A 26,562-nucleotide genomic window follows, 5' to 3' on the forward strand; every position below is an offset into this window, starting at 1 on the left:
CTACCACTCAGAGGTTCTGGCCTACAGACTACAGGGAGTAAGTAAGGATTTCAGGGCCCAAACCAATTTATTAATACTGTAAACTGAACTCTACAATGTTGCCGAAAATCGCTGGAGGGCAGAGCTGTAACCCCAGAAGCCAACAGAGCACATTTAATGTTGTTTAAATAACAAGTGAATGACGAGCGTTTCAGGTGATCAGTCGTTTAGAACGGACATAAGCTCAGCCAGAAGCACACGTGTGAGCGGCCCCACGTGCACCCGGCTGCACACATTCAACAGCCGGTAGAGGGCCTTCGAGCACCCAGAACTCAGAGCAGGAGCGCCCTCTGGCGGCGGCGGCGTCCGGAGGTTCTGGCAGAGAGCGTCGGGAAGGAAGCTCGAGGGGCGGGGCGGCGGCGCGGGGCGGTGCAGGGCGGCGCTTCGCCCGGCTGGATGGAGCGTGCGGGCGCTGCGACCCCGGAGGGCGACATGCCCGGCTTTCTTCTGGCTCTTCAGAGCGAGAGCCGAGCCGAGGCGCCGCGGGAGCGGGTGCAGGAGCAGGACTTGCGGCAGTGGGGCCTCACAGGTCAGTGGCTTCAGGCGCACTTTCGCCCACAGCGGCCGACTTGTTGGGACTCTCCTCGCCCGGGCCCCGGTGCCAGGAACGGTCCGGCGGCGCCGCGGGTGGACCTTCCCGTCGGTTTCAAACCTACGGACAGCAGGGCCTTCCCTTCCCGCCCTTGCGGCGGGGCTGGGCGGAGAGGAACCCCGCCTGGTGCCGGGTGGCCATTGCCCCGCCTGCGCTGCGCGCGCGGCCGGCGGACGCGGGAGAAATGGAACTCCCCGACCGCTGCTCCCGCTACCCGGCGCGCCGGCCCTGGGGAGGGGGAACTTGTTGAGGCCCCTGTCCCAGAGGTCTCAAGAAGCGGAGACCGTCCTGGCGCCCAAGGTTGTGGGTTTCAAGTTTGTGTTCCGGTGGTTTGGAGGCCTAGCTTGGGGCGTTTAATTAGTTGCTTCTGTAAAACGATCAGAACTCGTCTCCGAGCTTCAGTTCTCTTTTTCGTTTACCCGGCTCGCACAGTTCTTTCTCCACTGGTTAATTCTTCTCCAACGTGATAACTTGAAATATGCAACTAAGCAAAGTTCATCAGCGCTTTTTTGCGTGTAACTATTTTGTTTGTACTAGCCCTTTCCTAGAACCTTAAAAGCGCAAAGCTTGCATCCCCTTGAGGTCTTCAGGCAGGGAGGCGGAGCGCGTTTCTGGATGGAGACCACAGGATGGAGAGTTGTTTGTTGTTGTTTAGTCGCTAAGTCGTGTCTTATTCTTTTGCGACCCCCTGGACTGTACCGCGCCAGACTCCTCTGTCCGTGGGATTTCCCAGGCAAGAATACTAGAGTGGGTTGCCATTTTCTCTAGGGAACTCTCCCAACCCAGATATCGAACCCAATGTCTCTTGCGTCTCCTGCTTTGGTATCCGGTTGCTTTACTACTGAGCCACCCGGGAAGCTCGTAAGGAGTGTTATCCATTTAAATGTGAATTTATGGTCTGATGCTTGTGTGTTTGGTGTAAAGTTTATCTGTTTATAAAGCCAAAGTTTATACGTGCTTGTGTGTTTGCCTGTCCTTGCATGTGTTTTGGGGTATGTTATGATGTGTGAGAGAAGGCTAGATCAAACGTGCACATTGATACTGGACTGTTGATAATTCACCTGGAGAAATATACACATGGACCACATGTGTATACACATGTGCTGTTATAGTAAAATTGAGAAGATAGGTGCGAGATTGCAGGTTTACCTGAAAGAATTAGAGTGAGTGAATGAAGAGGTAAATAGACCAATACGAAAGTTTGGTGGTGCGCATGGATAAGTGCGTAGTGTGGAGAAAGGAAAAAGTAGAAAATAAGTATACTCAGAGGAATAACCATTCAATATTGTAACTTGAAATTCCTATTTCTGCTTGAATAAATTAATGTTCCGAGAAACTATTCTTTGGTTAAAAATGCTTACTGAATTTTCATTTTTATTTTTTGTATTTTTAAAAATTCTTTGTGTTTTTTTTTTCTTCTGATTTTTTTCCTTTTTAACAGAAGTAGTACATATTTTCTGTAAAACATTTAGGGTAATATTCTATGCATAAAGAAAAACAGTAATATACATAATTCTATGACATACTATCATGTTTCCTGCCAGTCCTTGGCATTTGCATGCATGCATATGTTTGTATATATAATTTCTTTTTCTCTCTCTTTTCCAGGGTGGGGCCAGGACTGAGGGAGAAGCGCAAAAATGGGCTTTCATTTTTATGAAACTATAAATTTTTTCCTTATTGTCATTTAGTCTTCAGTATATTTAGTGCATAGATGGTGCTAAGTCACTTCAGTCATATCCACCTCTTTGTGACCCTGTGGATTGTAGCCTGCCAGGCTCCTCTGTCTATGGAATTCTCCAGGCAAGAACACTGGAGTGGGTTGCATATTTAGTAGGTACAGGCTGATTTTTTCATTTTTTATTTTTATTTTGGAGATTAATCTCATTTATTTCATTTGCAAATATTTTCTTCAATTTTGAGGATTGTCATTTCATCTCATTTATGGTTTTCTTTGCTGTACAAAAGCTTTTAAGTTTAATTAGGCCCCATTTGTTTATTTTTGTCCTTATTTTCATTACTGTAGAAGGTAGGTCAAAAAAGATCTTGCAGTGATTTATGTGAGTGTTCTTCCTGTGTTTTCCTCTAAGAGTTTTACAGTATCTGGTCTTTAATCCATTTTAAGTTTATTTTTGTGTATGGTGTTAGGGAGTGTTCTAATTCATTCTTTTACACGTAGCTGTCCAGTTTTCCCAGCATCACTTATTGAAGAGACTGTCTTTCCTCCATTGTATTTACATGCTTCCTTTGTCATAGATTAGGTGACCATAGGAATGTGGGTTTATCTCTGGGCTTTCTATCCTGTTGCATTGATCTAATATTTCTGTTCTGTGTCAGTACCATACTGTCTTGATTACTGTTGCTTTGTAGTATAATCTGAAGCCAGAGAGTCTGATTCTTCCTGCTCCATTTTGGTTTTCTCAAGATTGCTTTGGCTATTTGGGATCTTTTATGTTTCCATACAAACTGTAAAAATTTTTTTTTTAATTCTGTGGAAAATGCCATTGGTAACTTGATAGGGATTGCATTGAAGCTGTAGGTTGCTTTGGGCAGTATTGATTCTTCCAAGAACATGGTATATCTCTCACCTGTTTGTGTCATCTTCGATTTCTTTCATTAGTTTCTTAATAGTTTTCTGAGTACCAGTCTTTTACCTCCTTAGGTAGGTTTATTCTTAAGTATTTTATATATTTTGTTGTAGTAAATGGGATTTTTTTTTAAATTTCTGTTTCCTATCTTTTATCGTTAGTGTGTAGGAGTAACAGAAATTTCTGTGTATTAATTTTGTATACTGCAGCTTTACCAGATTCATTGATTGGCTCTAGTGGTTTTCTGCTGGCATCTTTAAGATTTTCTGTGTATAGTTTCATGTCATCTGTAGACAGTGACAGTTTAGCTTCTTTTTCTCCAGTTTGGATTCCTTTTCTTTTTCTTATCAGATTGCAATGGCTAGGGCTTCCAAAACTATGTTGAATAATAGTGGTGAGAGTGGACATCCTTGTCTTATTCCTGATCTTAGAGGAAATGCTTTTAGTTTTTCACCGTTGAGAATGATGTTTGTGGTGGGCTTTTCATATATGACCTTTATGTTGAGGAAGATTCCCTCTATGTCTACTTTCTGGAGGATTTTTATCATAAATAGGTGTTGAATTTTGTCAAAAGCTTTTTCTGCATCTATTGGGGTGACCATATGGTTTTTATTCTTTAATTTGGTAACATGGTATATCATATTGGTTTGCATTTGTTGAAGAATCCCTGCATCCCCAGGATAAAGCCGACTTGATCATGATGTATGATCCTTTTAATATGTTGTTGTATTCTGTTTGTTAGTATTTTGTTGAGGATTTTTGTGTCTGTGTTCATCAGTGATATAGTCTGTAATTTTCTTTTTTTGTGATATCTTTGTCTGATTTGGGTATTAGGGTGATGATGGCCTTGTAGCTTGAGCTTCGGAGTGTTCCTTCCTCTGCAATTTTTTGGAAGAGTTTGATAAGGATGAGTGTTAGCTTGTCTCTAAATGTTTGATAGAGTTTGCCTGTGAAGCCATTCTGGTCCTGGACTTTTGTTTGTAGTAAGATTTTTAATTATAGTTTCAATTTCATTACTGGTGATTGGTCTGTTTATATTTTCTATTGGTTTAGTCTTGTTTCAGTCATGGAAGATGGTACCTTTCTAAGAATTTGCCCATTTCTTCCATGTTGTCCATTTTATTGGCAAATAGTTGCTTTAAGTAGTCTCTTTTGATCCTCGGTATTTCTGTGGTGTCAGTTGTAATTTCTCCATTTTTCATTTCTAATTTTATTGATTTGAATCTTGTCCCTTTTTTCCTTGATGAGTCTGGCTAAAGGTTTATCAATAGCCAGCTGTAGTTTCATTGATTTTTGCTATTGTTTTGTTTCTACTGGGTTGGCCAAAAAGTTAATTCCGGTTTTTCCATAGTATCTTATGGACAGACTCAAAGGAAGCATTGGCCAACTCAGTATTTCATTTATTTCTGCTCTGATTTTTATGATTGGTTTAGGTATAAGGTTAGTTGTTTGAGTTTTTTCTTAGTTTCTTGAGGTAGGATTGAATTGCTATAAACTTCTTCTTAGAACTTCTTTTGCTTCATACGTAGATTTTGGGTCATTGTATTTTCATTTGTTTCTATGTATTTTTAAATTTGCTCTTTGATTTCTTCAGTGATGTCTTGGTTATTTTGTATCATTGTTTAGCCTCCTTGTGTTTGTGTGGTTTTTTTTTTTTACATCCAGTACTCTTGCCTGGAAAATCCCATGGACGGAGGAGCCTGGTAGGCTGCAGTCCATGAAGTCGCTAGGAGTTGGACACGACTGAGCTTTCACTTTCACTTTCATGCATTGGAGAAGGAAATGGCAACCCACGCCAGTATTCTTGCCTGGAGAATCCCAGGGACGGGGGAGCCTGGTGGGCTGCCGTCTCTGGGGTCGCACAGAGTCGGACGCGACTGAAGCGACTTAGCAGCAGCAGCAGCAGCCCCTGTTACTGACTTCTGGTCTCATGATGTTGTGGTCAGAAAAGATACTTGGTACGGTTTCAGTTTTTTTAAATTTACTGAGGCTTAATTTGTGACCCATGATGTTGTCTATCCTAGAGAATGTTCCATGTGCACTTGAGAAGAAAGTATAATATGCTGCTTTCAGGTAGAATGTCCTATAAATAGCAATTAAATCTGCCTGGTCTATATTGGCATTTAAAGCTGTGTTTCCTTAGTTTCTGTCTAGGTGATGTAAGTTGGGTGTTAAAGTCCCCCACTATTATTGTGTTCCTGTCAGTTTTCCTTTTTATGGCTGTTAGCATTTTCATTATGTATTGAGGTGCATAAATATTTTTGTGTTATATCTTCTTGGGTTTATCCCTTGATCATTATGTAGTGACCTTCCCTGTCTCTTGTAAGTCTTTTTAAGTCTGTTTTATCTAAGTATTGCTATTCCAGCGTTCTTTTGATTTCCATTTGCATGGCATGTCTTTTTCCACCCCCTCACTTTCAGCCTGTATGTGTCTTTAGGTCTGAAGTAAGTCTCTAGTGTGCTGTGTGCTTAGTTGATCCATCGTGTCCAACTCTTTACGATCACATGGACTGTAGCCTGCCAGGCTCCTCTGTCCATGGAATTCTCCAGGCAGGAGTACTGGAATGGGTTGCCATTTCCTTCTCCAGGGGATCTTCCCAACCCAGGGATCGAACCCAGGTCTCCAGCATTGCAGGCAGATTCTTTACCATCTGAGCCACCAGGGATGAATCATACATTCAGGTCTTGTTTTTGTGTCCATTCAGCCAGTCTGTTTCTTTTGGTTGGAGCATTTAATTCATTTACATTTAAGGTAATTATCAATATACATGTTCCTATTACCATTTTCTTTATTATTCTGGGTGTGTTTTTGTAGGTCTTTTTGTTTTCTTGTGTTTCCTGCCTAGAGAAGTTCCTTTAGCATTTGTTGTAAAGCTGATTTGGTAGTGCTGAATTCTCTTAGCTTTTGCTTGTCTGTAAAGCTTTTGATTTCTCCTTTGAATCTGGATGAGATCTTTGCTAGGTAGAGTAAAGTAGGTTTTTCCCTTTCATTATTTTCAATATATCCTGCCAGTCTCTTCTGGCCTGCAGAATTTCTTCTGAAAAATCAGCTGATAACTTTGTGGAGATTCCCTTGTATGTTTTTTTCTTTGCATCTCCCTTGCATTAATATTTTTTCTTTGAATTTAGTATTTGTTTGTTTGATTAATATGTGTCTTGCCATGTTTCTCCTTGGGTTTATCCAGTACGGGACTCTGCTTCTTGAACGTGGATGGCTATTTCTTTTCCCATGTTAGAGGATTTATCGGCTATAATCTCTTCAAATATTTTCTCAGACCCTTTCTCTTTCTCTTTTTTCTTCTGGGATCACTGTCATTCAAACGTCAGTGAGTTTAATGTTTCTGAGACTCTCCTCATTTCTTTCCATTCTTTTTCTTTATTCTGCTCCTTTGCAGTTATTTCCACTATTCTACCTTTTAGCTCACTTATTCATTCTTCTGTCTCAGTTATCCTGCTATTGATTCCTTCTAGTGTATTTTTTATTTCATTTTTATTTATTTTAATTGGACAATAATTACAATATTGTGATGGTTTCTGCCATACATCAACATGAGTTGGCCATAGGTACACTACACACATGTACCCCCAACCCTGAACCCCACTCCACCCCTCGAGGCTGTTCCAGAGCACTGGCTTTGGGTGCCCTGCTTCATGCATCAGACTCGCACTGGTCATCTGTTTTACATATGGTAATGTATGTATTTCACTGCCATTCTCTCAAATCATCCCTCACTCTCCCTTTTCCCACTGAGTCCAAAAGTCTGTTCTTTACATCTGTGTCTCCTTTGCTGCCCTGTATGTAGGATGGATTGTCGGTGCCATCTTTTAAAATTCCATATATATATATACATATGTATATATATATACACACACATATATGCATATATATGTATATGCAATAGTATACAGTATTTGTCTTTCTCTTTCTGGCTTATTTCACTCTATCATAGGCTCTAGGTTCATCCACCTCATTAGAACTGACTCAGATGCATTCTTTTTATAGCTGAGTAATATTCCATTGTGTATGTGTACCACAACTTTCTTATCCATTCATCTGCTGATACATACCTAGATTGCTTCCATGTCCTGCTGCTGCTGCTGCTGCTAAGTCGCTTCAGTCGCGTCCGACTCTGTGCGACCCCATGGATGGCAGCCCACCAGACTCCCCCGTCCCTGGGCTTCTCCAGGCAAGAACGCTGGAGTGGGTTGCCATTTCCTTCTCCAATGCATGAAAGTGAAAAGTGAAAGTGAAGTCGCTCAGCCGTGTCCGACTCTTTGCGACCCCATGGACTGCAGACCATGTCCTAGCTATTGTAAATAGTGCTGCAGTGAACATTGGGGTACATGTGTCTTTTTCAATTCAGGTTTCCTCAGAGTATACGCCTGGCAATGGGATTGCTGGGTTGTATGATGGCACCTGACTCCAGTACTCTTGCCTGGAAGACTGCACTCCATGGGGTCACTGAGGGTCAGACACGGCTGAGCAACTTCACTTTCCCTTTTCACTTTCATGCGTTGGAGAAGGAAATGGCAACTCACTGCAGTGTTCTTGCCTGGAGAAGCCCAGGGACGGGAGAGCCTGGTGGGCTGCTGTCTGTGGGGTCACACAGTGAGACACGACTGAAGCGACTTAGCAGCAGCAGCAGCATGGCTGTTGTATTCTGAGTTTTTTAAGGACTCTCCACACTGTTTTCTCTAGTGGCTGTACTACTTTGCATTCCCACCAACAGTGTAAGAGGGTTCCCTTTTCACCACACCTTCTCCAGCATTTAGCGTTTACTGTAGACTTTTTGATGATGGCCATTCTGACCAGCTTGAGACGACACCTCATTGTGGTTTTGATTTGCCGAAGATGGAGAAGCTCTATACAGTCAACAAAAACAAGACCAGGAGCTGACTGTGGCTCAGATCATGAACTCCTTATTACCAAATTCAGACTTAAATTGAAGAAAGTAGGGAAAACCGCTAGACCATTCAGGTATGACCTAAATCAAATCCCTTGAGATTATACAGTGGAAGTGAGAAATAGATTTAAGGGACTAGATCTGATAGATAGAGTGCCTGATGAACTATGGAATGAGGTTTGTGACATTGTACAGGAGACAGGGATCAAGACCATACCCTTGGAACAGAAATACAAAATGGCTGTCTGGGAGGCCTTACAAATAGCTGTGAAAAGAAGAGAGGTGAAAAACAAAGGAGAAAGGGAAAGATATAAGCATCTGAACACAGAGTTCCAAAGAATAGCAAGAAGATATAAGAAAGCCTTCTTCAGGGATCAATGCAAAGAAATAGAGGAAAAGAATAGAATGGGAAAGACTAGAGATCTCTTCAAGAAAATTAGAGATACCAAGGGAACATTTCAGGCAAAGATGGGCTCGATAAAGGACAGAAATGGTATGGACCTAACAGAAGAAGAAGATATTAAGAAGAGGTGGCAAGAATACACAGAAGAACTGTACAAAAAAGAGCTTCACGACCCAGATAATCGCGATGGTGTGATCACTCATCTAGAGCCAGACATCCTGGAATGTGAACTCAAGTAGGCCTTAGAAAGCATCACTACGAACAAAGCTTGTGGAGGTGATGGAATTCCAGCGGAGCTGTTTCAAATCCTGAAAGATGATGCTGTGAAAGTGCTGCACCCAATATGCCAGCACATTGGGAAAACTCAGCAGTGGCCACAGGACTGGAAAAGGTCAGTTTTCATTCCAATCCCAAAGAAAGGCAATGCCAAAGAATGCTCAAACTGCTGCACAATTGCACTCATCTCACACGCTAGTCAAGTAATGCTCAAAATTCTCCAAGTCAGGCTTCAACAATACGTGAACCATGAACTTCCAGATGTTCAAGCTGGTTTTAGAAAAGGCAGAGGAACCAGAGATCAAATTGCCAACATCCGCTGGATCATGGAAAAAGCAAGAGAGTTCCAGAAAAACATCTATTTCTGCTTTATTGACTATGCCAAAGCCTTTGACTGTGTGGATCACAATCAACTATGGAAAATTCTTCAAGAGCTGGGAATACCAGACCACCTGACCTGCCTCTTGAGAAATCTGTATGCAAGTCAGGAAGCAACAGTTAGAACTGGACATGGAACAATAGACTGGTTCCAAATAGGAAAAGGAGTACGTCAAGGCTGTATATTGTCACCCTGCTTATTTAACTTCTATGCAGAGTACATCATGAGAAACGCTGGCCTGGAAGAAACACAAGCTGGAATCAAGATTGCCGAGAGAAACATCAATAACCTCAGATATGCAGATGACACCACCCTTATGGCAGAAAGTGAAGAGGAACTAAAAAGCCTCTTGATGAAAGTGAAAGAGGAGAGTGAAAAAGTTTGCTTAAAGCTCAACATTCAGAAAACAAAGATCATGGCATCTGGTCAAATCACTTCATGGGAAATAGATGGGGAAACAGTGGAAACAGTGTCAGACTTTACCTTTTTGGGCTCCAAAATCACTGCAGATGGTGTCGGCAGCCATGAAATTAAAAGACGCTTACTCCTTGGAAGAAAAGTTATGACCAACCTAGATAGCATATTCAAAAGCAGAGACGTTACTTTGCCAACAAAGGTCCGTCTAGTCAAGGCTGTGGTTTTTCCAGTGGTCATGTATGGATGTGAGAGTTGGGCTGCAAAGAAGGCTGAGCGCCGAAGAATTGATGCTTTTGAACTGTGGTGTTGGAGAAGACTCTTGCGAGTCCCTTGGACTGCAAGGAGATCAGCCATGGGATTTCTTTGGAAGGAATGATGCTAAAGCTGAAACTCCAGGACTTTGGCCACCTCATGAGAAGAGTTGACTCATTGGAAAAGACTCTGATGCTGGGAGGGATTGGGGGCAGGAGGAGATGGGGAGGACAGAGTATGAGATGGGTGGATGGCATCACGGACTCGATGGACGTGAGTCTGAGTGAACTCTGGGTGTTGGTGATGGACAGGGAGGCCTGGCGTGCTGCGATTCATGGGGTCGCAAAGAGTCGGACACGACTGAGCGACTGAACTGAACTGAACTGAAAATCACTGAAGATGGTGATTGAGTCGGACTGAGCAACTGAACTGAACTGAATAATGAGTGACATTGAGCATCTTTTCATATGTTTATTAGCCCTCTATATGACTTCTTTGGAGAGATGTCTGTTTATGTCTTTTGTCCACCTTTTGACTGGGTTGTTTGTTTTTTAGATATTGAGCTGCGTAAGCTGCTTGTGTATTTTGGAGATTGTCACTTGTTTAGTTTGATATTATTTTCTCCCATTCTGAGGGGTGTTTTTTCACCTTGCTTTTGGTTTCCTTCATTGTGCAAAAACCTTTAAGTTTAATTAGGTCCCATTTATTTATCTTTGTTTTTATATCCATTACTCTAGGAGGTGAATCATAGAGGATCTTGTTGTGATTTATGATGGACAGTGTTCTGCCTGTGTTTTCCTCCAAGAGTTTTATAGTTTCTGGTCTTACATTTAGGTCTTTAATCCATTTTGCATTTTTTGTGTATAGTGTTAAAAAGTGTTCTAGTTTTATTCTTTTACATGTAGTTGACCAGTTTTCCCAGGACCATTTGTTGAAGAGGCTATCTTTTCTCCATTATATATTTTTGCCTCCTTTGTCAAAGGTAAGCTCTGGATAGGTGAGTAGATTTAGCTCTGGACTTTCTAGTTTGTTCCATTGATCTATATTTCTGACTTTGTGCTAGTACCATACTGTTTCGATAGCTGTAGCTTTGTAGTATAGTCTTAAATTGGGAAGGTTGATTCCTCCAGTTCCATTCTTTCTCAAGATTGCTTTCGCTGTTCAGGGTCTTTTGTGTTTCAATACAAATTGAGAAGTTATTTGTTCTAGTTCTGTGAAAAATACCATTGGTAGTTTTGATAGGAATTGCACTGAATCTATAGATTGCTTTGAGTAGTAAATGCATTTTCATTATATTGATTCTTCTAATCCAAGAACATGGTATATTTCTGTGTTTGTATCATCTCTGATTTCTTTCTTCACTGTTTTAGTTTTCTGTATACAGTCTTTTGTCTCTTTCAATTCAGTTCAGTCGCTCAGTCATGTCCGACATTTTGCGACCCCACGAATTGCAGCACGCCAGGCCTCCCTGTCCATCTCCAACTCCTGGAGTTCACTCAGACTCACGTCTATCGAGTCCGTGATGCCATCCAGCCATCTCATCCTCTGTCATCCCCTTTTCCTCCTGCCCCCAATCCCTCCCAGCATCAGAGTCTTTTCCAATGAGTCAACTCTTCTCATGAGGTGGCCAAAGTCCTGGAGTTTCAGCTTTAGCATCATTCCTTCCAAAGAAATCCTACGGCTGATCTCCTTCAGAATGGACTGGTTGGATCTCCTTGCAGTCCAAGGGACTCGCAAGAGTCTTCTCCAACACCACAGTTCAAAAGCATCAATTCTTCAGCCCTCAGCCTTCTTCACAGTCCAACTCTCACATCCATACATGACCACTGGAAAAACCATAGCCTTGACTAGACGGACCTTTGTTGGCAAAGTAATGTCTCTGCTTTTGAATATGCTATCTAGGTTGGTCATAACTTTTCTTCCAAGGAGTAAGCGTCTTTTAATTTCATGGCTGCCGTCACCATCTGCAGTGATTTTGGAGCCCAGAAAAATAAAGTCTGACACTGTTTCCACTGTTTCCCCATCTATTTCTCATGAAGTGATGGGACCAGATGCCATGATCTTTGTTTTCTGAATGTTGAGCTTTAAGCAAACTTTTTCACTCTCCTCTTTCACTTTCACCAAGAGGCTTTTTAGTTCCTCTTCATTTCTGCCATAAGGGTGGTGTCATCTGCATATCTGAGGTTATTGATGTTTCTCCCAGCAATCTTGATTCCAGCTTGTGTTTCTTCCAGGCCAGCGTTTCTCATGATGTACTCTGCATAGAAGTTAAATAAGCAGGGTGACAATATACAGCCTTGACGTACTCCTTTTCCTATTTGGAACCAGTCTATTGTTCCATGTCCAGTTCTAACTGTTGCTTCCTGACTTGCATACAGATTTCTCAAGAGGCAGGTCAGGTGGTCTGGTATTCCCAGCTCTTGAAGAATTTTCCATAGTTGATTGTGATCCACACAGTCAAAGGCTTTGGCATAGTCAATAAAGCAGAAATAGATGTTTTTCTGGAACTCTCTTGCTTTTTCCATGATCCAGCGGATGTTGGCAATTTGGTTCCTCTGCCTTTTCTAAAACCAGCTTGAACATCTGGAAGTTCATGGTTCACGTATTGTTGAAGCCTGACTTGGAGAATTTTGAGCATTACTTGACTAGCGTGTGAGATGAGTGCAATTGTGCAGCAGTTTGAGCATTCTTTGGCATTGCCTTTCTTTGGGATTGGAATGAAAACTGACCTTTTCCAGTCCTGTGGCCACTGCTGAGTTTTCCCAATGTGCTGGCATATTGGGTGCAGCACTTTCACAGCATCATCTTTCAGGATTTGAAACAGCTCCACTGGAATTCCATCACCTCCACTAGCTTTGTTCGTAGTGATGCTTTCTAAGGCCTACTTGAGTTCACATTCCAGGATGTCTGGCTCTAGATGAGTGATCACACCATCGTGATTATCTGGGTCGTGAAGATCTGTTTTGTACAGTTCTTCTGTGTATTCTTGCCACCTCTTCTTAATATCTTCTTCTTCTGTTAGGTCCATACCATTTCTGTCCTTTATCGAGCCCATCTTTGCCTGAAATGTTCCCTTGGTATCTCCAATTTTCTTGAAGAGATCTCTAGTCTTCCCCATTCTGTTGTTTTCCTCTATTTCTTTGCATTTGTCTCTTTAGGTGAATTTAGTCTTAAGTATTTTGTTCATTTCAGTGCAGTGGTGAATTTGATTGTTTTCTTAATTTCTCTGTGATTTTTCAATTTTAGAGTATGGAAATACAATGGATTTCTGTGTATTAACTTTGTATCCTGTGACTTTACTATATTCATTTATAAGTTTTAGTAATTTTCTAGTGGCATCTTTAGGGTTTACTATGTAGAGAATCATGTCATCCACAATGAGAGTCAATTCTTTTCCAATGTGGATTCCTTTTATTTTTCTTCTCTGGTAGCTGTGGCCGGGACTCCAAAGCTATGTGGAAGAGTAATAGTGAGAGTGGCCACCCTTGTCTTGTTCATGCTTTTAGAGGCAATGCTTTCAATTTTTTGTCATTGAGGATAATGTTTGCTGTGTGTTTATCATATATGACTTCTATTATGTTGAGGTATGTTCCTTCCATGCCTACTTTCTGGAGAATTTTTATCATAAATGGGTATTGAATTTTGTTGAAGGCTTTCTCTGCCTCTACTGCAATAATCATATGGTTTTTATTTTTAAGTTTGTTGAGATGGTGTATCACATTGATTAATTTGCAAATATTGAATCCTTTCACGAGAATAAAGCCCACTTGATCATACTATATGATCTTTTTAATATGTTGTTGGATTCTGTTTGCTAGAATTTTTGTAAGGATTTTTACATCTATGTTCATCAGTGATATTGGCCTTTAGTTTTCTTTTTTTGTGGCATCTTTGTCTGGTTTTGGTATCAGGGTGATGTTGGCCTCATAGAATGAGTTTGGGGGTTTTCCTTCCTCTGAAGTGTTCTGGAAGAGTTTGGGTAGAATAGGTGTTAGCGCTTCTCTAAATTTTTGGTAGAATTCACCTGTGAAGCCATCTGCTCCTGGGCTTTGTTTGTTGGAAGATTTTTTTTATTACAGTTTCTATTTTCATGCTTGTCTGTTCACATTTTCTGTTTCTTCCTGGTTTTGTTTTGGAAGGTTATACTTTTCTAAGAATTTGTCCATTTCTTCCAAGTTGTCCATTTTATTGGCATACAGTTGCTGATAGTAGTCTCTTATGATCTTTTGTATATCTGTGTTGTCTGTCTCAATTTCTCCATTTTCATTTCTAATTTCATTGATTTGAGTCTTTTTTTCCTTGACAAGTCTGGCTAACAATTTGTATTTTATCTTCTCAAAGAACCAGCTTTTAGTTTTATTTATCTTTGCTATAGTCTCCTTCATTTCCTTTTTATTATTTCTATTCTGATTTTTATGATTTATTTCCTTCTACTAACTTTGGGTTTTTTGTTGTTGTTCTTCTTTTTCTAGTTGTTTTAGGTTTAAGGTTAGGTTGTTTGATGTTTCTCTTGTTTCTTGAGGTAGGCTTGTATTACTATGAAGTCCCTCTTAGCACTGTTTTTACTAAATCCCATAGATTTTGCATTGTTGTATTTTCATTATCATTTGTTTCTATGCATATTTTTATTTCCATTTTGATTTCTTCAGTGATCTGTTCGTTGTTCAGAAGCATTTTGTTTAGCCTCCATATGTTTGTGTTTTTGATTCTTTTATTTTTTCCTGTAGTTGATATCTTAACTGTGATCAGAAAAGATGCTTGAAATGATCTCATTTTTAAAAAAATTTGCCAAGGCTTAATTTGTGGCCCAGGATGTAACCTATCCTGTAGAATGTTCCACATGCACTTGAGAAAAAGATGAAATCCATTGTTTTTGGCTTTTGAAATATCAATTAGGACCAGCTGGTCCAGCGTATCATTTAAAGCTTGTGTTTCCATGTTAATTTTCTGCCTGGATGATCTGTCTATCGGTGTGAGTGGGGTATTAAAAGTCCCCCACTATTATTGTGTTATTGTGTTATTGTGTTGATTTCCCCTTTAATAGTTGTTAGCATTTGCCTTATGTATTGAGGTGTTCCTATATTGGGTGCATATATATGTTTACAATTTTTATGTTCTTTTCTTGGATTGATCCCTTGATCATTATGTACTTCTTTGTCAACGTGTCCTTTGTCTCTTATAACTGTCTTTATTTTAAAGTCTATTTTATCTGATATGAGTATTGCTACTTCTGCTTTCTTTTGGTCTCCATTTGCATGAAATATTTGTCTTAGCCCCTGACTTTGAGTCTGTATGTGTCCCTAGGTTTGAGGTGGATCTTTTGTAGGCAGCATATAAAGGGGTCTTGCTTTTGTATCCATTTGGCTAGTCTCTGTCTTTTGGTTCGAGCATTTAACCCATTTATGTTTAAGGTAATATTAATAAGTATTAACCTGTTACCATTTTGTTTGGGGTTTGTTTCTATAAACCTTTTTTGGTATTTCCTGTATAAATAAGATCCTTTAGCATTTGATGAAGAGGTGGTTTGGTGGTGCTGAATTCTCTTAGCTTTTGCTTGTCTGAAAGCTTTTGATTTCTCCTTCAAATCTGAATGAGATCCTTGGTAGGTAGAGTAATCCTGGTTATAGGTTTTCCTTTTTATCACTTTAAGTATATCCTGCCATTCCCTTCTGGCCTGCAGAGTTTTTGTTGAAAGATTGACTGTTTTCTTATGGGGAGTCTCCTTGCAAGTTGTTTGCTGCTTTTTCCTTGCTGATTTTATTATTTTTTCTTTGTATTTAATTTTTGTTAGTTTGATTAATATGTATCTTGGCGTGTTCTCCTTGGGTTTATACTGTATGGGATTCTCTGGGCTTCTTGGTCTTCGGTGGCTATTTCCATCCCCATTTTAGGGAAGTTTTCAATTATTACCTCCTCAAATATTTTCTCATGCCCTTTCCTTTTGTCTTCTTCTCCTGGGATGCTTATGATTCAAATATTGGGGTGCTTAACATTGTCCCAGAGGTCTCTGTGACTGTCCTCATTTCTTTCTATTCTTTTATCTTTTGTCCGCTCTGCTTCATTTATTTCCACCATTCTGTCTTCCAGCTCACTTACCCTTTCTTCTGCCTCAGGTACTCTACTGTTGGTTCACTCCAGAGTGTTTTTAATCTCAGTCATTGCATTGCTCATTGCTGATTGACTATTCTTTATTTCTCCTAGATCCTTGCTAAGCATTTCTTCCATCTTCTCAAGCCATGTGTCTAGTGTGCTTATCTGTATCTCGATTTTGTTTTCAAGATTTGGATCCTCTTTACTATCATTATTCTGCATTCTTTTTCAGATAGACTCTATCTCCTCTTTGGTTTGGTTTGGTGGGTTTTTACATGTTCCTTCACCTGCTGGGTATTTCTCTGGCTTTTCATTTTGTTTGCTGTGATTATGGTCTCCTTTCTTCTGGCTGGAGGGTTGTAGTTCCTCTTAGTTGTGGAGTCTGCTCCCTGTGGGTAGGGTTGGACCAGTGGCTTGTGAAGATTTCCTGATGGGGTGAACTTGTGTGTGTGTTCTGGTCAATGGAGCTGGATCTCATCTCTCTGGAGGGCGGTGCAGTGTCCAGTAGAGAGTTTTGGGGGATCTGTGGATTTGCTGTGGCTTTGGGGAGCCTATCTATTAATGTTCAAGATTGTGTTCCGTTTTGCTGGAGGATTAGCTTGGGATGTCTTGCACTGGAGCTTGCTGGCTCTTGGGTGGAGCTTAGACTCAGTGTAGGTATGGAGGGTTTGGGGTGGGCTCTCATGTATTAATGTTCTCTGTTGTCAGGAGTTTTATGATGGTCAGAAGTTCTGGAGTTGAGCCTCCTGCCTCTGGGTTTCAGTACTGACATCTTACAGTAGCATCAAGACTTCTCCATCCACATAGCACAAAAGACAAAACCCGTAGGTTAATGATGAAACAACTCTCCACAGCCAGGAATACCCAAAGGGAGTCACAGAGTTTATATAGAGAAGAGAATAGGGAGGAAGGAGAAAGAGGTGACCAGGAGGAGAAAAAAGGAGTCAAAAGGGAATAGCAATCAAGCCAATAATCAAATCCCAAAGTGAAAACGGGTACTAAAAATTAGGCTCTTAAAGATACAAAATGAATAACAAAAGATAGAAAAGCAAAAATTAAGAACCTGGAATAAAAATTAGACTCTAAAAAGCACAATGTAAAAATACAGAATTTATTTCAAAATTAAGATTTTTTTTTTGTAGAAAGGTGAAAGTAGGCTATAAAAAAAGCTAAAGGAGTCATAAAGAACTGTATTAGGACAGTATGAGATAGAAAAAAGAAAAATAAGAGGGGAAGAGAGGAAAAAAATAGGAATTGAAATATGAGAAATTAAAAAATAAAATTTTTTAAAATTGAAAAATAATAATGAAGAAAAAAGTTTCTTTTAAATATTTCAATAAGAAGCAGAGGGATATATATGGTGGTAGGTAGATGAATGTTCGTGTGATTCCTCTGTGTTCCTGCTAGTCGAGTTGCCTACTCAGAAAGTCCTCCAGTATATCTAGGAATGTCTCTGGAGCTGTTGTGGGCAGTGTGGAGTCAGTTCAGTGTCAGATATTTCCTTGTTCCAGCTGTAGTTGTTCCCAATATGTACAGTTGCCCCCCAAATGCACAGTCTCAGTTTGACAGCAGGGTTTTAATCTTGCATCTGCTACTTCTGGGGCAGTTCCCCCTGCTTTTCTTTGCTTAGGTTGGCCTCCTCTGTTTGCAAGTTTCTCTTCAGTGTCTGATCTCCACCCTGACATGAAGGGGTGAAACTGGCCACTTATTCAGGCTCACTTGGAGCTGTGGAGACGGAAAGTGAAAGTGTCAGTCACTAAGTTGCGTCCAACTCTTTGCGATCCCATGGACTGTACTTCAGGCTCCACTGTCCATGGGATTCTCCAGGCAAGAATACTGAAGTGGGTTGCCATTCTCTTCTCCAGGGGCTTTTCCCACCCAACCCAGGGATTGAACCCAGGTCTCCTGCATTGCAGGCAGCTTCTTTACTGATTGAGCCACGAGGGAAGATGTGGAAAGGCAGAGACACTGCGAACAAGCGCCGCTGGCGTGTGTGGGGAGCCCTTGAAATGGGTGGATCAGCCAGGGATTGCCACAGCTGAAGGCGGTGTGCGCCTGCCAGGTCCAAGTGCTAGGGCTCCCGAGTGCAAGGTGCACCGTGAGGGCACCGTCCCAGATGGGCCATGCGTCTCCTCAGGGGAGTTGGTCTCAGGCTGTGATGCCCTCTATAGCCCTGTGGTGTCCAGGATCCTGGGAACACGTGGGTAGCGACTGGTGGCTTGCTCACAGCTTGGGGGAGATGCGGTGTTTGGGGCTGAGATTGCAGCAGCTCCTTGCTTTCTGCCTCTGGCTACTGCTCACCTGCCTCTCTGTCTCTGAGGAGAGTCTTCATTTATTGTGTTGTTCATCACTGTCTATTTCTTCTTTAATTCTTTAGGTCCTTGTTAAACATTTCTTGTATTTTCTCTATCCGTGCCAAGAAATGGGTCCAGCTCTGGAGTTTGCAGGCAGTTGGGTGGAGATGGGCCTTGGTGCTAGGATGAGGACCTCTGGGAGAGTTCACACTGATTAATATTCCCTAGATCTGAAGTTCTCTATTAGTCCAGTGGCTTGGCATTAGTGCCCCCACCACACGGTCTCAGATCCAAGCCCTGGCCTGGGAACCAAGACCCTGCAAGTCATGTGGCACAGCCAAAAAAAAAAAAAAAGCAATAAACAGAAAAAGAGCAGAACAATACCAAAGGACAAAAAATAAGATAAAATTTAAAACATATAGAACAAGAGAACAATAAAAATAAAAGTGGAACAAGACAGAACCACAACAGCAAAAAAATAAAAAATAATATAAAAATAAAAGATAAAAAAGAAAAAGGATTCCCTGGTGCTTTCTCTAGCCATGGTGAGCTGTAGCCTACCCCTGCCCCCCAGGAGACCTCAACACCTCTCTGGTTAGGTCTCTGGAGTGTCTGTGTCAGCCCCGCCTTTGCGTGTGTTCCTCTCACCAGCATCTGTTCCTGAAGCTGGCCTGGAGCATACGTGCCCGTACAGGCCTCCATATGCATGCTCAAAGGGCTGTTGACCATTTTTTATTGAGGTTTGTTTTTGCTTTGTAGGCTCTTGCTTGCATTGAAAAATTAAATATGTGTCATGTATAATGGGAATATGTTTTCTGATGTGTTATTTGTCTTTTGATTTTGTTGCATGTGTGTATGTATATCAATGATGATGTTTAATAATTCTTTGTAGTCAGATCTTAAGTTTTGCCATTAGCATTCTGCTTAGAAAGGGCTTGAAGAAGGCAATGGCACCCCACTCCAGTGCTCTTGCCTGGAAAATCCCATGGATGGAGGAGCCTGGTAGGCTGCAGTCCATGGGGTCGCTAAGAGTCGGACATGACTGAGCGACTTCCCTTTCACTTTTCACTTTCATGCATTGGAGAAGGGAATGGCAATCCAGTCCAGTGTTCTTGCCTGGAGAATCCCAGGGACTGGGGAGCCTGGTGGGCTGACATCTATGGGGTCACACAGAGTCGGACACGACTGAAGTGACTTAGCAGCTTAGCAGTAGAAAGGACTGCTATTCTGAATTTGTACTTAATGGCCTAAATGTTTTTATTCTAGTATAATTATGGTTTTTCATTTTACATTAAAATTTTCATTTCCCCAGAAATTTATTAGGAGAGAACTTGACTCTATTCCTTTCCCCCAAATATGGAACAAAGTGCCTGCTTTTTGGAAATTGCTGACTTAAATAAGTATTTTGTTCCGCAGTAAGCAGTCGTCTTCTTAATGGTGTCAGAGATACATCCCATTCATTTGGTGAACTTTAGAAACTCAGAATACCTTGGATCATAAAGGTGTGTTTGGATTGCATTTTTCTTTTTTTTTTTGGAATATGAAGAAAGCTGACAGTTGGCCTTTTGGTTTTTTCCTTCTGGTAATTTATGGCATTTTCCTCTGACTGCTTTTAAGATACTTTTCTTTTAAGTTTTTAGAAACCTAATTATGATGTGTCTTGGTATATATTTCTTTGGGTTTATTTTTTTATTCTCTTTGAAGTTCATTCAGCTTTTTGAATCTGTAGATCTTTTGCCAAATTGTGGAAATTTTTCAGCCTTTCCTTCTTTGAGTACTTTTTTAGCTCTGTCCCATTTCTGATCTCTTTCTGGGATGCCAATGAATGAATGTAGATCTTTTATTAGAGACTTGCAGTTCCTTGAAGCTCTATTTTCAGTCTGTTTTCTCTCTGTTCAGATTGAGTAATTTCTGTGGTTCTGCCTTCCAGTTCACTGATTTTTTTCTCTTTTCTATTGTGCTATCAAGTGCATCTTCTGAGTTTTTTACTTCAGTTATTGTATTTGTTAGTATATTATTTTTCTTTGTACTTTCTGTTTCTTTACTGATGCTTTCTATTTTCTTTTTTTCAGTTATTTTAATAAGCCTGTTCATAGTTGCTTGTTTGAGGCACTTTAATCATTGCTGGTTTAAAATAAGTGTAACACCTGTGTCATCTCGATGTTGGCACCTCTGGATTGTCTTTTTTCATTCAGTTTGAAATCTTCCTGGTTCTTGGTATAATGAATGTTTATTAAAACTGGACTTTTTCTTTTTAATTTATTTTAGCTGCACAGGGTCTTCATTGTGGCACATGGGCTTCCCTAGTTGCGGTGTGCAGAGTAAGTTTCTGTATGTGCAATCTTAGTTTCCTCATCAGGGATTGAACCTAGGCTCCCTGCATTGGGAGCGTGAAGTCTTATCCCCTGGACCACCAGGGAAGTTCTTATTTTACATATTGAGACTCAAGGTCTCATTTAAACCTTTTGTTCAGTTGTCTGTGCTGCTCTAACAGGGAAAGGTGGTTGCTGTTTTGTTACTACCAGGTGGAAATAGAAATCAGACTTCCCCTCTGAGCTTTTCTTAATACCTGGGAATAGGGAGGGGGTTTGTCCTTACTTCTGGGTGAGAATAAGAGTACTAGCTCCTAATCTGGTCCCCATGGGCACCATGCTAGGGGTGGTCTCCTTAACGCTAGGCAGTGATAAAAATCCTGAGTCTCCACTGCTGCTGCTGCTGCTGCTAAGTTGCTTCAGCTGTGTCCGACTCTGTGCGACCCCAGAGACGGCAGCCCACCAGGCTCCCCCATCCGTGGGATTCTCCAGGCAAGAACACTGGAGTGGGTTGCCATTTCCTTCTCCAATGCATGAGAGTGAAAAGTGAAAGTGAAGTTGCTCAGTCGTGTCCGAGTCTCCACTAGGCCTCCTTTAACACTGTAGGGCCGGTTGGGGAGGGGGCTCATATGATCTAGTAGGAATGTAAGTTCGGGCTTCCTATGTGGTCTCTACTGACACTGCAGGGGAGGGAAAAGTGAAGTGGGATGTTTTTATTATTGGTGAATGGGATGAAGATCCTGACTGCCTGCTTAGCCATCTCTGGTACCTTCCTGCTAGGGGTGATGGGAACTTCATTGAACCTCTTGAGGGTGGAGGTCTAGGCTCCCATTTGGCCTTTGCTGTTGGGGGTGGGGCCACAGATTTTTCCCTTTAGTGTTTGGCTTAACTAGAGTGGTTATTGTCCAAAAGTTGTAAGTTCTGTCTCTCTAGGCTGTCTTTTTCCTTTGGCTATGGAAACAGGCATTTGTTAAACTTTTCTTTGCTGTGTACATTGGCATTTCTGGGTGGTTGGTTTCTTCACCTCTAAGTCTGGGCTATATGAGGCAAAAAGAAACCCAGGGAACTCATAACTGTTGTTTGCTGGCTCCCAAGGTTACTAACCAGTCTGCCTTCTTTGACCCCACCTTTTCAGAGTCATCTTATTATGTTCATTTTCTTTGTAATATTCAGAATTTTTAGTTGCATTATCAAGAGGAATGATGAAGAGAACATCTCTATCTCCCCAAAAGCAGAAGTCTCCAAGGTTCCTATTTTAATCTTTAAATTTTCTGGATTTTCCCACATACAATATGGGGATGATACCTAGCATGGGATTGTTAATAGCTTTAAATTGGGTAAATTAATGTACATTGTTTACTATTCTCTCTGGTATTTAGTAAGTGCTTAATATCAAAAATAGTCATCCTTTATCTGCCTTACTTGCCATCAGTATCTTTTTTTCACTTGTCACTTGCCTTTTTAAAAAGTTTTGTTTTTGTTTGCGCCGGGTCTTTGTTGCTGCGTGCAGGTTTTCTCTAGTTGCAATGCAGTCGCTAGTCGTGGTGCACAGCTTCTTACTGCAGTGCCTTCTCTTTGCAGATCCCGGGCTCTAGGGTGTGTGGGCTTTAGTAGTTGGCAGCACCAGAGTGCTCTCTATAGAGTGCAGGCTCAGTAGTTGTGGCACAGGAGTTTAGTTGCTCTGCACCATGTGGAGTCTCCCCAGACCAGGGATTGAACCCATGTCCCTGGTATTGGCAGGTAGATTCTTAACCACTGGACCACCAGGGAGGTCTGCCTTTTATTTTTATGGAGGGTTTTTTTTTTAATGTACTAAATTATTGTTTCTTTTCTAAATAAAAATTACATATATAAAGTAAATATCTTTAGATACAAATTATAATTATATACCTACATAAAAAATAACTTGTTAATCTTTTAAATGTTTTACAATTGTATGTTGCCCAGTTTCTTTTTAAAGGTGATAAGTTCAAACCAGAGTTTTACTTTTGTTAATAGTTTTTCCATAAAGTATGTTTGGGGGTTTCCCCCTTGGGAAGATAGGGCTAGTCTCTGAAACTGGGTTTCCTCCCACCCCCACCTCAGAGAAAGAGAGGCAGCAGGAGCTCTGTGGATTTCAGACATCTATTTTCTGCTGTTCTTGTACATTGGTAAACACCTCCTGTGCAACAGTGTTTCCATTCTTAACAGCACTGCTTCTGGATTCAAACTTGATTTAATCTAGTCCTGTCTTGATTTTTTTTTTTCCTTTAGCATCTGATGGCAGATTTAAATGGTTGCAATTAAGCAAGCAGACACGTGTATCACCCATGTGTTGTTGTTTGCTGTTACCTTGCATCAGTAAAACCTCATTTCCTAGAATGGACACTGGCATGAGACTCAGGCAGTCTGGAGGCCAGATCCCAGATTGATTTTCTCATCTGTCAAGTGGATCCTGTAACACTGACAGGCTGTTTTAGGGCTTTGACTATAGTGGTGGCAGAGTTTATTCAGAAAATAGTGTGGAAGTCAGCAAATATTTGCATATCTGTAACTTCTCAGCAAAAGATATGGCCACTAAGGCTTGGGGTAAGGGTAATTAGGCAGGGTTCTTTGGTTGAAGGTCTTGAACATAGCCTGTGTGTGTGCTGAAATGTCTGCTCTTCCAACTTGCTGTTTGTTTGTTTTTTCATTTCTAGGGATCCGTCTACGCCCTTACCAGCTGCAGGGAGTCAACTGGCTAGCCCAGTGCTTCCACTGTCAGAATGGCTGCATCCTGGGGGATGAGATGGGCTTGGGTAAGACCTGCCAGGTATGTCACTGTGGAGCGAGTACTGTTTACCTCTACTGAAATACCTCCTTACAACTCATTCCTGTTTTTAGCTGCCAACTATTGGGATGTATTTTTACACTAGGAGGTATACAGGTATTTTGATTCCTGAGCCTTTGTTAACAAGATCATGACCTTGGACTTGGCTTTTCTCATTATGGGGGTAGTTTTGAACTGTCACTTCCTTTGTTTTAATCTAACCCTTGACATATAGAATTACAATTAATGGGCAGGATTTTCTATATAAAGCAAGTATGCCTGTCCCAGGGATCAAATTGGCTCTTCCCTCTTTCATAATACTTTACTAGTTAAATGGATCACTTCTAATATTAGTCTCCCTCAGTGGTGGGGCTACCTCCCATTTCTCTGGCATGCTAGAGAGTTACAGAGGAGGTACTCTGTTTTCTAAAATGATCTGGCCTTCCAGTGGTAGGAATCAGACCTACCTCCTTGGGTAGAATCAGATGTGACTTCCTTGGGCATGCATTACCAGGTTTTGTCTTGAGATTGATCCTGCCAGTAGCATAATCACAAGTACAGCTCATGTTGACAGAGGTCAGTGGTAGTCTTGGATTGATGGAAAGTCCAGACACAGATACCCCTTGGGTTCATCACACAAGGTTTATTCCTCTGTAGTGTACCAAAGAAAGTCAGTGCAGTCAGGGTATACAGCAGAGGCAATTGAGCAGAAACCATGGAAGTGTAAGTTTCTTGATTCCAAAGGTTTCATCATTGAACTCACAGAGTGAGTAAAGTTCCCAATAGTCCTTTTAGAAGGACTAACCTCTCCCCTTAAGTCTGACCTCACATAGTAAACATCAGCCTGGAACAGTTCTGCTCAGAGTCTAGTCTGACCATGTTGAAGGTGGAAGTGAATGTTGCTCAGTCATGTCCAACTCTTTGCAACCCCGTGGACCATACGGTCCATGGAATTCTCCAGGCCAGAATACTGGAGTGGGTAGCCTTTCCCTTCTCCAGGGGATCTTCCCAACCCAGGGATCAAACCCAGGTCTCCTGCATTGCAGGTGGATTCTTTTCCAGCTGAGCCCAAGGGAAGCCCAAGAATACTGGAGTGGGTAGCCTGTCTCTTCTCCAGCAGATCTTCCTGACCCAGGAATCGAATCAGGGTCTCCTGAATTGCTGGTGGATTCTTGACCAACTGAGCTATCAAGGAAGCCCCTGACCTTGTTGGCAATGCCTTAATCTAGATGTACCTCATTGATTTGGGGGTTATTCAGGATAGAGTATGACTTCTGAGCATGGTTCCCCAAGGTAGCTATTTATCACCCTCAGATGTCTCAGGCAGTAATCCTGGTTCTAGTATATTCCTGAACTGAGAGATATGGAACAAAGAGAAGCATCCCAGTGTTTCTGGGAGGCAGGCCAATGGACTCTTATAATTCAGGTACAGAGCCCTCTACGTAGTCTCCTGTGCAGTATCCATTTATCATGGCAAGCTTTTAAAGAAACTTCTCTAGTCAAAAATGTGTACAGCCAGGTCCTAAAATAGGCTATTAGGCTTTACAGAGATTTCCAATTTAGACCCTAACGTGAGTTTATGAGGCATCCTTTATTGTTAGTTTTCCTCACTGGAATGTGTGCCCCAGGAGAGCTAGGAGTTTTGTTTATTCTGTTAACTGTTCTACACCAGAGTTCAGAATAGAGCCTGGTGAATAGAGGGTACTCCTAGTGCATGGGCTTCCCAGGTAGTGCTAGTAGTAATGCAATGCTTAGTCACTCAGTTGTGTTTGACTCTTTGCAAGCCCATGGACCATAGCCCACCAGGCCTCCTCTGTCCATGGAATTCTCCAGGCAAGAATACTGGAGTGGGTTGCCATGCCCTCCTCATGTTAATGGTAAAGAACCTGCCTACCAGTGCAGGTAGACATAAAGAGATGCGGGTTTGATCCCTGGGTTGGGAGGATCCCCTGGAGGAGGACACAGAAGCTCACTCCAGTATTCCTGCCTGGAGAATCCCATGGACAGAGGAGCCTGGTGGACTGCAGTCTATGGGGTTGCTGAGCTGGATAGACCAAAGCAGCTTAGCGTGCAAGCATGCATGCATAAATCCATGTCGGGGGAGGTTAGGAAGGAAGGAAAACGTCCTCCTTTAGGAGACCTGGCCAACAGCAGAGGCCAGGGTGTGGTTGGTCGTCTTCAGTTGAATCTTGATTCTTCTTAGCATGCGTGTTTAGAGCATTCCTGACTTTGTGCCTTGTTTGCATTGTTTTCGTTGATTTCTGTTGTCTGTTCCTGATGCTTTCCTTTGTATGAAAGGTTTAGTTACATAAAATTTGAGCACTATTGCTTGTTGACTGTTGATGTAATTGAGTACCATAAATGTCTTTCGGCAGTTGTATCAAAGCTTACCTGATATCACTCTAGCAATGGATGACTCTCCTAATGTGTGGAAGATTGTACATTATTTGTTTGTAAAGCCAGTCTTGTTTAATAGATTGTGTTTATACTTTATTCTTTTTGATGCAATTTTAGGTGTTCTCTGCAAGGTTGTGGGAACTTTATAATTATTTCTCTTGCGGAAAGGTGATCAAAACTGCCTTCTTTTTCTGTGTTCCAGACTATTGCACTCTTCATTTATTTGGCAGGAAGATTAAATGATGAAGGACCATTTCTGATTCTTTGTCCCTTGTCTGTTTTGAGCAACTGGAAAGAAGAGATGGAGAGGTACAGAGTAGATGTAGTTGAATTTTTTTTTTTACTTTTTTTTTCTGGGTACTATGTGAAATATGATAAAACAACATATTGTCCTAAGCAGTGAGTTTATTTTTTCCAGAAAACTCTGACCTGAGGCAGTGTAGATAAAGAATGAGGGGCAGATGAGGGAGGGTCCAATGGATGTTTTTATTGCCTTTTGGCAATTTGAAGGTCAGTACTCATTTTTAGTAAATTTTGCTGAACTGAGGAAGAAACCATCCTTTTCATAGTGATACATCCTTTTCATAGTGATACAGTGACATTTCATAGGAATGTGGAAAAATATTTTTCTTTTAAGAATTAACACAAGGTCCTTTTAGATGTTCATCTGACCCTCCTCCCTCTTCACATGGGGACTTAGTCACCCTTAGGTTTACCCGTTACTCTAGTTGAGGTTTCAGGGTCTCAGGACTCGTTCTGGCTGCAGAGCATCCTGGGGTCTGTACATCTGCAATCCTTCCATGAAATGTCATTTTCCAGACATGCACCCCT

At 41.4% G+C, this 26,562-nt stretch overlaps 1 protein-coding gene across 4 annotated transcripts in view; it reads left to right on the plus strand.

Moving 5' to 3' along the window:
• Window positions 1-359: 359 nt before the first annotated feature.
• Window positions 360-26,562, plus strand: part of CHD1L (chromodomain helicase DNA binding protein 1 like) — a 71,887-nt gene continuing 45,684 nt past the window's right edge. The window contains exons 1-3 of one of the 4 annotated variants that reach the window (XM_069602531.1): window positions 366-568; window positions 23,225-23,337; window positions 25,934-26,040. In XM_069602531.1, coding sequence (XP_069458632.1) covers window positions 436-568; window positions 23,225-23,337; window positions 25,934-26,040 — 353 coding nt within the window. In that variant the 5' untranslated portion in view covers window positions 366-435. Of the gene's footprint in view, window positions 569-765; window positions 932-22,921; window positions 23,115-23,224; window positions 23,338-25,933; window positions 26,041-26,562 lie in introns of those variants that run through there. The other 3 variants (XM_069602546.1, XM_069602539.1, XM_069602557.1) reach the window with 3 other exon arrangements.

This window comes from Ovis canadensis, chromosome 1, assembly GCF_042477335.2.
Source record: "Ovis canadensis isolate MfBH-ARS-UI-01 breed Bighorn chromosome 1, ARS-UI_OviCan_v2, whole genome shotgun sequence".
Classification (NCBI taxonomy): domain Eukaryota; kingdom Metazoa; phylum Chordata; class Mammalia; order Artiodactyla; family Bovidae; genus Ovis; species Ovis canadensis.